This window comes from Theropithecus gelada, chromosome 4 (assembly GCF_003255815.1).
Source record: "Theropithecus gelada isolate Dixy chromosome 4, Tgel_1.0, whole genome shotgun sequence".
In the NCBI taxonomy this organism is placed as follows: Eukaryota; Metazoa; Chordata; class Mammalia; order Primates; family Cercopithecidae; genus Theropithecus; species Theropithecus gelada.
Window position 1 is genome coordinate 16231468 of NC_037671.1, and position 12964 is coordinate 16244431.

Below are 12964 nucleotides of genomic sequence, written 5' to 3' on the forward strand. Positions count from 1 at the left end.
AGCTTGGAGCTCTTGCATTCATGAGGTAACAGCTCAGGAACTGAAAGCAGGCGTGCAAGTAGCTGAGTAAGTAGAACCCCAAGAGCATCAGCGTCTTGGTACAGCCCCCAGAGTGCCAGCCTCAGACCTGACAAGTCAGGAACTCACGTGAGAGGATCTGGACAGTTCGTCATCATTCAGCGAATGCTGCAGATTCCTGATAATTAATACCTAAGTGGCTTTTGAGGAGACTCACATGGTATAGTGCTGAGAATGCAGCAAGCAGCAAAGCCACTGTGGATGCTCTAGGCCAGTGCCTCCTGATCTGAGATGATTTTCGTCCCCCAGAGGACATTTGGCAATGTCTGAAGATTGTTTTGGCTGTCACAGTTGGAGGAAGTGCTGCTGGTATCCGGTGGGTGGAGGCCAGGGGTACTGCTAAGTATACTACAATGCACAGGACAACTCTCAAAGCAATGAATTTTCTGGCCCAAAATGTCAGTCATGCCTGTGTTGAAAAAGCCTGGGCTAGACCAACATTTAACCAAAACGTGATATCTGCATCATTGGTGGTACAGAAAATGAGTTTAGGACAACCTTTTGTTAGTTTTAATATTTTATTGAATATTATATGCACTTATGCATATATCAATATTGAAAATATATGTATTACAAATATAAAAATATATTTTAACATGTTATAAACCTATATGATTTACATATAAAACCTGTTATTACAAAGATATCATTTGCTTAGGATGAGGTTACAATAGTGTTTAAGTTTTTTTAAAAGTACCACACTGACTTAAAAAATTACAAAGTAAATAGTAGTGTAAATGGACTTCAAAGATGCCATATACAAAAAATTAAGGAGGTAGGAGTATAATCAAGGTTTAGAAAACATTGGTTCGGATCAGGGCTCAGAAAACATTTTCTGTAAAGAACCAGATAGTAAATATTTTCAGCTCTGTTGCAACTACTCCACTCTGCTATTTTGGTGCAAAAGCAGCCAAGGTGATCGGTGAATGGATTGGTCTCCTGAATGCCCTGAGTATTAAACTCAGTGCCCCAGGAGTGGCCTGGTCATGGCAGGGTAGAACAGTAGTTAGTAGGACTTAAAATAGTTATAAAGTAATAATGCCCATTTTTCACACACGTTGACAAGGCATGGTATTTCCTCCATCTTGCATGGGTACATTTAGTGAGGTTTGTGTTTTATCAAAAAACACATCTCATAAGTATCACAGTTCAACTTTTGCATGCAGAATTTGTAATAGAGTGGGTTCAAATTTCAAGCCCTTCCTTTACCAACTGTGTCCTTGTGGGCCTATTCAATTACCCTTTCAGAGCGTCAATTTCCTGCTTCGTAAAATGGGGAGAACAGCAGCTGTCCTGTACAGTTGTTGGAAAGGTGAAATGCAACACTGTGGGTGAAAATTACACATTTAGTAAATGTTCTCTCTATTCACTCTCCCTTCTTTCCTTCTCTCCTTCAATTCTTCCACTTATTCATTGAGGATGCCCTTTTTATCATTGCCATTGATAAAGATGCTAACCAAGCCTAGAGCACCACATCCCTGCAGCACACCACTAGATGCCTCTCTGAAAATTAAAAAACAATCCCTTAGTTAATACGTTTTGAACATGTTTTGCCAACTGCTTACAAATGTACCTAAACATCAGTCATTCCAGCCTGTATTTCTTTCCTTCGGCTAAAGCAATAGACAATTACTGAGCATCTATTTTGTGTCAGGCACAATACTAGGCACTAAGCATGGTAATAGGAACCAGATACAAACAGAAGACGTGGCTTCTGCCCCAAGGAGCCTACAGCCTTGGGTGGTGAAGAGAAGATAGTAAGCAAACAGATGATCATGGTTTTCACACCTGAGGACTCTCCTGTAAACACAGGCAAGGCATTGACTGAGACAAGTATTGAGAAATAGGAATGAATGAGGTGAAGATGGTTTGGGAACACATTCCAGGGCAAGGCATTGAATGCATAGTTGCAGGTGATCAAGGGGTTAGTTGTTTGGAGACAGAAGTAAAGAAGTGGGAATGAGTTTGTGTTAATAATTTGGGCCAAATTATGTAGGGTGTGGCAGGCACATGACACTATGTTTAAGCTACTGTTTGCAGGCTAATGGTTTTCACCTTCCTTTTGGAATTAGAGCCTGTATTTAGAGCAGATCTAGGGGATAACTATATTATATAAAACTCGTGCTACAGAGACTGATGTTCTGCTGGGTGTCCGTCACCAGCGGGGCAGAGGCCACGTGTCATAAGATGCTGCATTTGAGTTGATTTGGTTCTTTGCCTCAAATAGTACAGTTCATCATGCGTTAACTGAATTTTCATTTGCATCACTCCCAGAGCAGTAGTTTTGTAGACTTGAGAGGCTTTCAAAGTTCTCTTGGGTGAGGCTCTTAGATCCAAGTTTTAGAAAGTCGCTCCAACAGCTCTGGAGACTGGACTGAAACGGAGCATGCTGTGAAACCACTTGAAAGGCCATGTCTGTCAATAACCAGTGAGGGTCGCATTTGAGGCCGTGTCAACAGGTGACTTCACATGCACCAGCCCTACAAAAAAGGCATGAGTTACCCCGTTTTGCAGTTGAGGAAGCCAAGATTCAGAGGTTAAACAATGTGGCCAGTGTCAAGAAGACAGTAAGTGGCAAAACATGGACCCAGATCTGTCTTGACTCCCCAAACTGAGGCCACATGTTAACCTTCCCAGCCTCCTTCTCAGCTAACTCCTGTACTCTCCTTTCTTTTCTTGCTCTCCTGTGGTTCTCCATAGTTACAAAAGGGGTGGGTTTATCGGGGCATTTGTCTTCTTCTCAGGACTCTTCCTGATGTATAGTTGGCATTCAGTGGATATTTATTAATAGAATGTTTTACAATTCTTTTGGTGGATTCACCTAGCTACCTCCTTCATTCTTAAGGAAAATTAGGCATTCAAGAACATGCTAGGGTTCACACATCAAGAAGATGACCTGATTGGTCCCAGAGGTCTTTAGCTGTTTCTCTAGTGCCCCAACAGGCAGTCATTGGCCACTTGACCAATCCCTATTTGACAAACCCAGTAGCATGGTACCTGGTACCTTTCAAAGTAGCCAGCTGTCCTCCATTTAATCCCATCCTATTTAAGAAGGTCTCACGCTGCCCATGTATCTTTGAAAGAGAAGAAACCACAGCCTCTTGTTGATCACACACTACCTATGAGGTGGAGTTTCTTATCTTCCTTTGCGTTTTTTTCTCTTCTTTATCTTCTTGAATCAACTTGGAGCCTTCTACCTTAAGGAAACTCATGCTTTCTGGTTTCCAACTTTTTTCCTTAAAAGATTCTTCCCACCAAATGAGAATATCTATTGACTGCTTTCATCCCCAGCTCCCGGCTTCCATTATCCCTAGCTCTGTGCCTTTATAAGAACCATTGCAGCACTATTCACAATAGCAAAGACTTGGAATCAACCCAAATGTCCATCAGTGACAGATTGGATTAAGAAAATGTGGCACATATACACCATGGAATACTATGCAGCCATAAAAAAGGATGAGTTTGCGTCCTTTGTAGGGACATGGATGCAGCTGGAAACCATCATTCTTAGCAAACTATCACAAGAACAGAAAACCAAACACCGCATGTTCTCACTCATAGGTGGGAACTGAACAATGAGATCACTTGGACTCAGGAAGGGGAACATCACACACCGGGGCCTATCATGGGGAGGGGGGAGGGGGGAGGGATTGCATTGGGAGTTATACCTGATGCAAATGACGAGTTGATGGGTGCAGCAGACCAACATGGCACAAGTATACATATGTAACAAACCTGCACGTTATGCACATGTACCCTACAACTTAAAGTATAATAATAATAAATAAATTTAAAAAAATAAAAAAAAAATAAAAAAAAAAAAAGAACCATTGCTAATTAAACCATTGCTAATTAGAAAGTGGAGAGAGGAAAGACAGGATTTGGGCAAAATATGAGCCATGGAATTACATTTTTTTGCCTCTTCCATCCTTACTTCCTATAATACCCAATGTGGAAATCCAAGCGCAGTTGGAATGGAGTGGCTGTCACTGATAAAAGGGCTGCTTTTGCAGGGTGAGCACCAAGTCCCTAGCCCCACTCCCATCACCCTTTGCCACTCTGGGGACTTCACCCTCCTGCTCCCATTGTCATTTTATTAAATTAGGTGGGAAATGGACCGACGTAAACCACTAATGTGGTAAACCACTAATAAGATGCTGCATTTTTATAAATATATGATTTAATACTATTCAGTAGTTGGCTTTTTTTAAGTTGATTTAGTTCATTGCGTTGAACATCATAGCTCATAATGTGTTAACTAGATTTTTCCATTTGTGTCACTGAAGAGTTATGTGAAAACTACAAAGAGAAAAACAGCTCTTTGGAAACAATGGAAGGAAGGAAGTTAATTGAATTTACATTAGGCATAGCAATAATTTAAAGCATAATTGAAAGTTTCAGAGGAGAGGCATGTATTCATATGTCCTAAGTCAGATTTCTTTTGGATAAAATATTCAAATGTAGAACTTACTGATATATAGTATAACCTCATGCTCCATTTCCTTATGCATGTCAAACACTTTTGGATGGTAAAATGCATTGAGTTTCCTGTGTTTAGAAATTCCTTAAATGAAAGATATAAATTCCACTTCCAGTTAATCTGAAAAAGAATTACAAAATTTAACTGTGGTTTCTGGCTTCATATTCTTATGATACTTGCTAGATTTCATGCAAAGCCCGTCATAAAAAGGGTTATAAGTTACTACATAATCCTCAGCTAGAGGATTCAGAAAATAATTATTTTCTTTATTTTTGATGACATGCATTTACTAACTTTCGAACAACAAACTTGTATAGATTTTTTTTTTTTCTTTTTGATATGGAGTCTTGCTCTGTTGCCAGGCTGGAGTGCAGTGACATGATATCAGCTCACTGCAACCTCTGCCTCCCAGGCTCAAGTGATTCTCCTGCCTCAGCCTCCCAAGTAGCTGAGACTACAGGTGTGTGCCACCACGCCCAGCTAATTTTTGTATTTTTAGTAGAGACGGGGTTTCACCATGTTGGCCAGGATGGTCTCGATCTCTTGACCCCATAATCCGCCTGCCTTGGCCTCCCAAAGTGCTGCGATTACAGGCATGAGCCACCACGCCCAGCAGTATAGCTTTTTTAGTTAATAAAGATATTTGATCCAAGTTGGTTCAACTTAAGAAGCAGAACCAAAAACATCATCCTCGATGCCTCTTAGAAAGCTGACCTGCAAAATATCCAGACTGGCATTACCTGTGGCTCCCTGTGGGAGATCACTTTCTGTAGGTCATCGCTGACGATGTCATGCATGGGTCTCCGGCCTTCTGTCCATCCCCCTCTTCCCTTTCTCAGCATCTCCAGCCACAGCATTTCAGTCTTTCACACACTCAGTCCCTATCAGTCGCCCTGTGTAGCTTTAGAAAACTAGAACCTCAATTATTATCTTTCTCTCCTGAAACTGAAGCTTCACTATCGGATTAATGCTTTACCTTTGCTTTTAATTTTTTTAATTATGGCAAATACAGATAACATAAAATTTGCCATCTTAACCATTCTAAAGCATACAGTTCAATGACATTAAGTACGTTCACATCATTGTGCAACCATCACACCACTCACGAGGAGCTGCATTTATTATTTTCTATTCCCATCAGGAAATGGTGCTGTCTTAAAATGATTCCCTGTAAGATGAGCAGTGGAACGTTACTTGTCCAGTAGACCCTTTGTCTCTTAGGACTAAACAACTGAGTTTTAAAATAGTTTTGATGCATTTATAGAGCACGTTAGCCAAAATGAATTTCCTCTTTCCTCCTTGTCTTTAAACAGCTCTGAGCAGCGGGTCCCCTGTTCCACTTCTTACCACAGCTCTGGGTTGCACTCGGGTGACGGGGTCACCAAAGCAGGACCTATGGGCCTTCCAGAAATAAGACAAGTGCCAACTGTTGTGATTGAATGTGATGACAATAAAGAAAATGTGCCTCACGAGTCAGACTACGAAGACTCTTCTTGCCTGTACACAAGAGAAGAGGAGGAAGAGGAGGAGGACGAAGACGATGACAGCTCATTATACACCAGTGCGTTCACCTTAACTCTTCACCCGGGGTGGGGAAGCACGCTATTGTGGAAAGAGAGCAGAGAGCGGACCCAGCAGCCCAGCATTCTGGGTTCTAATCCCCACTCTGGTGTTGACTGGTCCTGGGTCGTAGGGCAGCTTAGTCTACCTCTTGGGGCCTCAGTTCCTACATCAGTAAGAAGAGAGGGTAAATGCCCTCCTAGCTCTAAAAATTACCGCCACTTCCTACCTCTTTAAACGGCTTATTCTTTGTTGCTTCCCTTAGGATGCAACTTCTCCCGCGACCCAAAAAAAAAAAAAAGAAGTTTAAAACTCTGTCTGTCTAGCAAACACTCAAATACTACCCACTGTATATGCAACAAATTCAGTTTTTAAGCATACCTCAGCAACTTTGAAGGCCTCAATTTAAATTTCTTATTTATGACCTTTAAATGTGCTAAGAGACAAGAGAAAAAATGAAGAAAGCAAAGTTCAAAACCTATCACTCTAGCCATGAACAGTAAATAAATTTTAGTTACGTGAGTACAGCCTGATATTTGGCCAACTTTTTAATAAATGAACTAACGAGAATAGCAACCATGCATTGAACATGTACTGTGTGCCTGACAATGGGCTATGGTTTTAATCTCTCACCTACATCTCACAATCCTGAGGCATGGACGCTATTGCCTCATTTTACAGATAAGGGCAGAAAATGGAGAAGCAAGGCACAGGCCCAGGGCCTCACATCTGCTAAGGGGCAATGCTGGGGTTTGATGCAGGCTCTGTCACATTCTAAAGCCTATATTCTAAAACCAGCGGAGGAAGAAAGAAGAAAAGCACTACACAATAAAGCCCAAAGGCATCCTCAGACTTGTTGCCTGCTGGCGTTTTCTCTTGCTCTCTACTTACCAGGCTTCAAATAGCTGGCTCCGTGTGAGACTTGGCAAGCTATGAAGGGATCCAAATGATGTCAAGGAAAGAACCACACAGGGCAGCCAAAGACCTCAATGATCCATGAATGGAGGGAGCAACTGCTTAGCCCCTGTTTTGCTGTTCAGTATCCAGAGAACTGAATGTTTTATAACGGGGTTTCTCAACCTCAGCACTCCCGGCATGTGGGACCAGATAACTCTTTGGTGGGGGCCATACTGTGCACTGTGGGGTGTTTACAGGCATCCCTGGCCTCTGTCCACTAGATGCCAGTAGCACCCTCTGCCTGGCACCTTAGTTTTGACAACCAAAAATGCCTTGAGATATTGCCAGGTGTCCCCTGGGGAGCAAAATCACCACTGGTTGAGAACCACTGATTTATACCAGATGTAGGGAAGCCCTGCCTCAGCTGCTCAGAAACCCTGGGGTTAAAAAGAAAAAACCCACCCCAGGATATTGCCTGTTTCAAAGCCCTCACCTCCACTCCCACCCCCAACCAGCCCCACTTTGTCCACCTACCTTTTTTCTCCTTCACATGCCCCCAGCTCCAGTGTAGTTGATCTTTTCTGTCTCTTGAGATTTCCTGGTGTAGCCTTCACCCCTGAACTTTTGCAGACACAGATCCCCACCCACCTGCTGCCTGTTGGACTCTCATCTCTGCTTCAGGTGTCAGCCCCTCCTCCTCGTGAAACTTCCCCTAATTGCTAGAGGCCTCTGTCCTGTCTCCCCCTTTGCAGTCCACTGCACCCCACAGCCAGTCCTGCCCTCCTTTGTGATGTCGCCTGCATGCTAGGCGTTCCTGGAGAGCAGAGACCCAATCACAGGCTCCCCGTGTGCTGTCCATGTGCCCCACACAGTGCTAGGGGGGTAGAGTGTGTGGCAATGGCAGGAACTCTAGGAACTGAGGCCTTAACCACTTTCAGGTGTTAAAGCGTTGATGACTTCCTTCCTGCCTTGTATCTTATGGCCCAGGGTTGGCCCTGTGGGAGCCCAGGCAGATACGTCAGCCTTAGTTGATTCATTTCTCTCTCCTACAGGCTCCCTGGCCATGAAGGTCTGCAGGAAGGACTCCTTAGCCATCAAACTCAGCAACAGGCCCTCCAAGCGAGAGCTGGAAGAAAAGAACATCCTTCCCAGGCAGACGGATGAGGAGCGGCTGGAGCTGAGGCAACAGATTGGCACCAAGCTCACCAGGTAGGACAGCGGCACCTTCTGCCTCCCTGGCAGTGGGCCTTTAGCTCTCCAGATTCTAGCAAAAGAATTCACTCTCGGCCAGGCGCAGTAGCCTATGCCTGTAATCCCAGCACTTTGGGAGGCCAAGGCAGGTGGATCACATGAGGTCAGGAGTTCAAGACCAGCCTGACCAACGTGGTGAAACCCCATCTCTACTAAAAATGCAAAAATTAGCCAGGCATGGTGGCCTCTAATCCCAGCTACTCAGGAGGCTGAGGCAGGAGGATCACTTGAATCCGGGAGATATAGTTTCCAGTGAGCTGAGATCGCGCCATTGCACTCTAGCCTGTGTGACAGAGCAAGACTCTGTCTCAAAAAAAAAAAAAAAGATGCAATGGAAAACATCCCATTTTGTCTCCAAGGTTGTTTCGATAGTGCTCTCTCTTTCATTTATACAAATCTTGGAAAATTCACTTGATTCAAGGTTCAGGGAGAAATTGAGAGGCACGTTTCCAGGGAGAATAATCATCTGTAGAAACGCTTCCATCATCTGACCAGGCATAGTGGCTCATGCCTGTAGTCCTAACATATTGGGTGGCCAAGGCGGGCAGATTGTTTCAGCCCAGGAGTTCGAGGCCAGCCTAAGCAACAAAGTAAAACCCCATCTCTACATAAAAAATTAGCCAGATGTGGTGGCACATGCCTATGGTCCCAGCTACACGGGAGGTTGAGGCAGGAGGATGGCTTGAGCATAGGAGGTCAAGGCTGCAGTGAGCCATTATTATGCCACTGCACTCCCAGCCCAGGTGACAGAGTGAGAAAGAAAAAAGAAAAAAGAGAAAAGAGAAGAGAAGGGAGAAGGAGAAGGGGAAGGGGAAGGGGAAGGGGAAGGGAGGGGAAGGAAGGAAAGGAAGGCCTCCATCATGTATAGAATTGACCTATGGAGAGATAAGGTGTGGTTTGATTAAGCACAAAGCAATCAGATAAACAAACTCTCTGCTATACGGTTAAGTGGTTGGTAGTGATGCCTCATTACTCCACTGGGACTCTTTTTGAGTGATTGCCCTTTATGTATGGATATTACAGACATAGGCATAGCTTTATATTATATTAAGATATTAACCACCTATCTGTGTATTTGTAATCAAGGGCATGTTTATGTGACATTAGGTAACCTTTGTTGAGTACTTATTATTTGCCACCATTCTCTAAACATTTTATATGTATTAAATCATTTGTCTTTGGGCCTCTCTATAAGATACACATTCGTACAACCATTTTACAGATGAGAACACCAGGCATAGAGAACTTCGGTTGCTTTGCATAATGTCACACAGCACAGCTCTGGAATTCTCTCTCTTGAGCCCTTACTTTATACCAGACACTGTTGTGAGTGCCTGGACATAATGTGTGGATGTCTACCAGGGCTTAATTTCTGATTCTCCCTCTTACTAGCTGTATGGCCTTAAGTAAGTCACTTAGTCTCTTTCTCTGTGTTGCTGCATAAGTAAAAGAGTGAGTTGTGAAAATTAAGCAAGTTAATAGAAGTATTTAAAACAGTGTCTGGCCCATAGCAAGCAATCAGTTACCTGTTGTTACCATCACCTTTGCAATGTACAAGTGAGGAAGGTGGTGCATAGAGATTATATAGACATAGGCGTCATCCAACTGTATGCCAGTATTCTTCCCTCCCACCTGATTTATTTTGTTACCTAAGGGCAGCTTCTTTTCCAAAATTAACTTGGTTTCCTCTTGGAGGATGTTGTAATGCTACAGGGCTTTGTAAAATGGTCAACACTGATGGATGATTGGACAGAGTATTATGCGGTCTTTAGCGTCATAGAATGGAAACATCTAACCACCTGCCACAAACACATACATACTTTCTCTCATTGATTGGAGTAACACGGCCTTCTCTTTTAATACCTCAGTGATAGTTGCAGCTCTCTAGAGAGCCTGTCCCATTGCTGGAGAGCCTTATTGTTAGGCATTTTTCCAATATTGAACTGAAATCTGTCCCTGCCACTCCCATCCATTGGTCTTATTCTGTGTTTTCTGCACCTTCATCCCCTGTAACACGGCATGCTTTAGCATACTTGAAGATAATGATCCTGGCCTCCCTGATCTCTCTCATGTTACATAGAACCATATGTCAGTTCTGAGATTGGTTGGGGTGGGTGGGTAGGGTTCTGGGCTACTCCTGACCCAACTTGTTCAAGTTTACACATTATCCTCTAGGGGATTAGAAAAAAGAGAAGGAGCAGATCTTTTATCATAGCTCCTTCCCCTCACTTCCCATTCCTCCAGCTCTGCTACAGTACAAGCAGAGCCCCAGGTATGTGAGGGGCAAATGAAAATTTATCTGCAGGTGGGAGTGAGATGCCAGAGCATCTGGCTGCCTGAGTGACTTCTTCTTTGGCAAGTGTGAGAGAGAGATGGGAAGCAGAGGAAGTCGGCCTGTGAGCCTGGCCACCTGCTTTTTCACTGTGGGGTCCTTGCACCTGGTTTAGACTAGCACAGTAAAAAAGGGCACCGTTGTTTGAGAGCATACTCCTAAACAGAGAGACAACCCCTGCCTGTCCTGCCTGAATACATATCCACAAGCCACCACCATGACTGGCTAGCAAAGGCAGCTGCAAAACCCAGAGGTGGGAAGAGACATAAACCATCCATGTCCTGAAAGAGGTTCTCTGTATCTGAAATCTTATTCTGGTAAATCAGCCCTTTCCCAACTCTTCCCCTAATAAGGATGCTTAAATACTGCTTGGAATTTGTGACATCCACTGAAGGTTTACCATAGTATACTTCGTTCCCAGCCCTCTTTCATTATGGCCGAGAGCAGGTGTATTATTCAGTTCACTGCTATGAAGAAATACTTGAGACTGGATAATTTATAAAGAAAAGAGGTTTAATTGACTCACAGTTCTGCATGGCTGGGGAGGTCTCAGGAAACTTACAATCATGGCAGAAGGCACCTCTTCACAGGGCGGCAGGAGAGAGAATGAGTGCAAGCAGGGGAAATGCCAGACAGTTATAAAACCATCAGATCTCATGAGACCCACTCATTATCACAAGAACAGCATGAGGGAAACTGCCCCCAAGATTCAGTTACCTCCACCTGGTCCTGCCCTTGACATGTGGGGATTATGGGGATTAAATTCAAGGTGAGATTTGGGTGGGGACACAGAACCAAACCTTATCAGCAGGAGAAGACACGTCAACTAGGGACAGAAAGACAAAGTAGAGAAGGCAGCATATTCAAGCAATTGAGATGACCTGCGTCCTTCCTCTGAACCCACTTTGTCCTTCACTCTTTCAACTAGGGAGTTTCTTTCTTTGTGGTAAGACCCTTGGAAGCTCTAGCCAGATTGCAGGGACTGTGCCTAAAGGACAGACTGTCAGGAATGTCTAGCAAATTGGCAAAGTTGTACAGAGCTTAGCACATGTCTCCGTATGGAAGGTAGGTCATATCTATACCTCAAGGCCATTTTTGAGGTAGCACAGCCATTAATGCAGACCCAAAGAGTTTAGGGACTCTTTATTCCCTTTAGAATTGAGAGCTCAGCTCTGTGCTTCCAGCCACCCATTCATCCTGAAGCCAGGGAAGAATGAAGGGGAAATCTGAGAACCAAAAAGTGACTGTGGTAGAGAGTGAGCTACTCTGGAGTCAGGAGTTTGGGTTCTAGCTCTGATTCTTTCATTTCCTAGTCATTTGCCCTGAGGGCATTAGACTAGGTCATCTGATTACTATGTGTAAAACATGTGCTTTATGATCACAAAAAGCAACTAAAGGAATGCAGACGTGTGCTGTAGAGTTGACATTTCCGAAGCTACAAGGCCGCAGCATTCTCTGGCTATTAATGTACTGGAAATGTTAGGCTCTTTGAAAAGCATGTGGCCAAGTCTGTGGTCCTCATGGAGTCAGCAAGATAGAAAACATAATTTTAGCCTGAAAGTTCCAGTAACATAAGAAAAAAAAAAGACCACAATGTGCAGCATTCTAAAAATAATCCCTGTGCTTTCAAAAACGTTTACTTGTTGAGGCTATTGGGCAGACTCTCCTAAGTCTCAGTCAGCAAGTCATCTGGATTTTTAAAGAAATAACTATTTCAATTAACTGCCATTGGAAACGTACAGACTACCCTAGGGACATGAAGGTTGGTCAGCAGGGTTCATGTGGCTCCTCCTCCGTATGTATACAGACTTTGAACTTTGGGATGGCACAGAGGACCAAGGAGTGGTGAATGATGCCATCCACTGGGGTGCCAGGTGAAAATAGTAGAGCTTCTGTTTACATTCATTTCATGTCATCCTTTTTAACATGGTTATTTGTGCCCGGATTGTACTGTGCATGGTGTATCATTGCAGTAGTACCTGTGTCTTATACATAAAGAAATGGTACATATGAGGACATGTGATTAGATTCATATTGATGAAGTTCTCTTAGAGTCCCCTGGTTTGAGGGTCACTTCTCAGTGCTACGTGAGTAGCACTTGTCACCTCCAGTGGACATACAGAGACCTCAGGGCAATCCCTCGCCCCACCTACCCTGCCCCATGAGAAACCATTCTGTGTTCTCTCTACATCTCCTCTTGGGATTCCACATCCTGAACCCTATGGGATCTTAGCCATCACATCTACTTCTAGTTCTGTTCATTTGTCAAGCTTTTTATTCCCACAAGAGTAATGTTCCCTCATGACCCCATTTTGTTTATTTGAAATATAATTGAACATACTATCCCAAAATATCAGTATTAAAAA

The 12964-nt window shown here is 43.5% G+C and overlaps 1 protein-coding gene across 10 annotated transcripts in view; it reads left to right on the forward strand.

The window, feature by feature from the left end:
* Nucleotides 1-12964, forward strand: part of PHACTR1 (phosphatase and actin regulator 1) — a 575876-nt gene that overhangs the window by 508541 nt on the left and 54371 nt on the right. For 9 of the 10 annotated variants that reach the window (XM_025382675.1, XM_025382676.1, XM_025382678.1 and 6 more), the window contains 2 exons: nucleotides 5872-6119; nucleotides 8068-8224. In XM_025382675.1, the coding sequence (XP_025238460.1) occupies nucleotides 5872-6119; nucleotides 8068-8224 (405 nt within the window). Of the gene's footprint in view, nucleotides 1-5871; nucleotides 6120-8067; nucleotides 8225-8738; nucleotides 8743-12964 lie in introns of all 10 variants that reach the window. The other variant, XM_025382681.1, reaches the window with a different exon arrangement.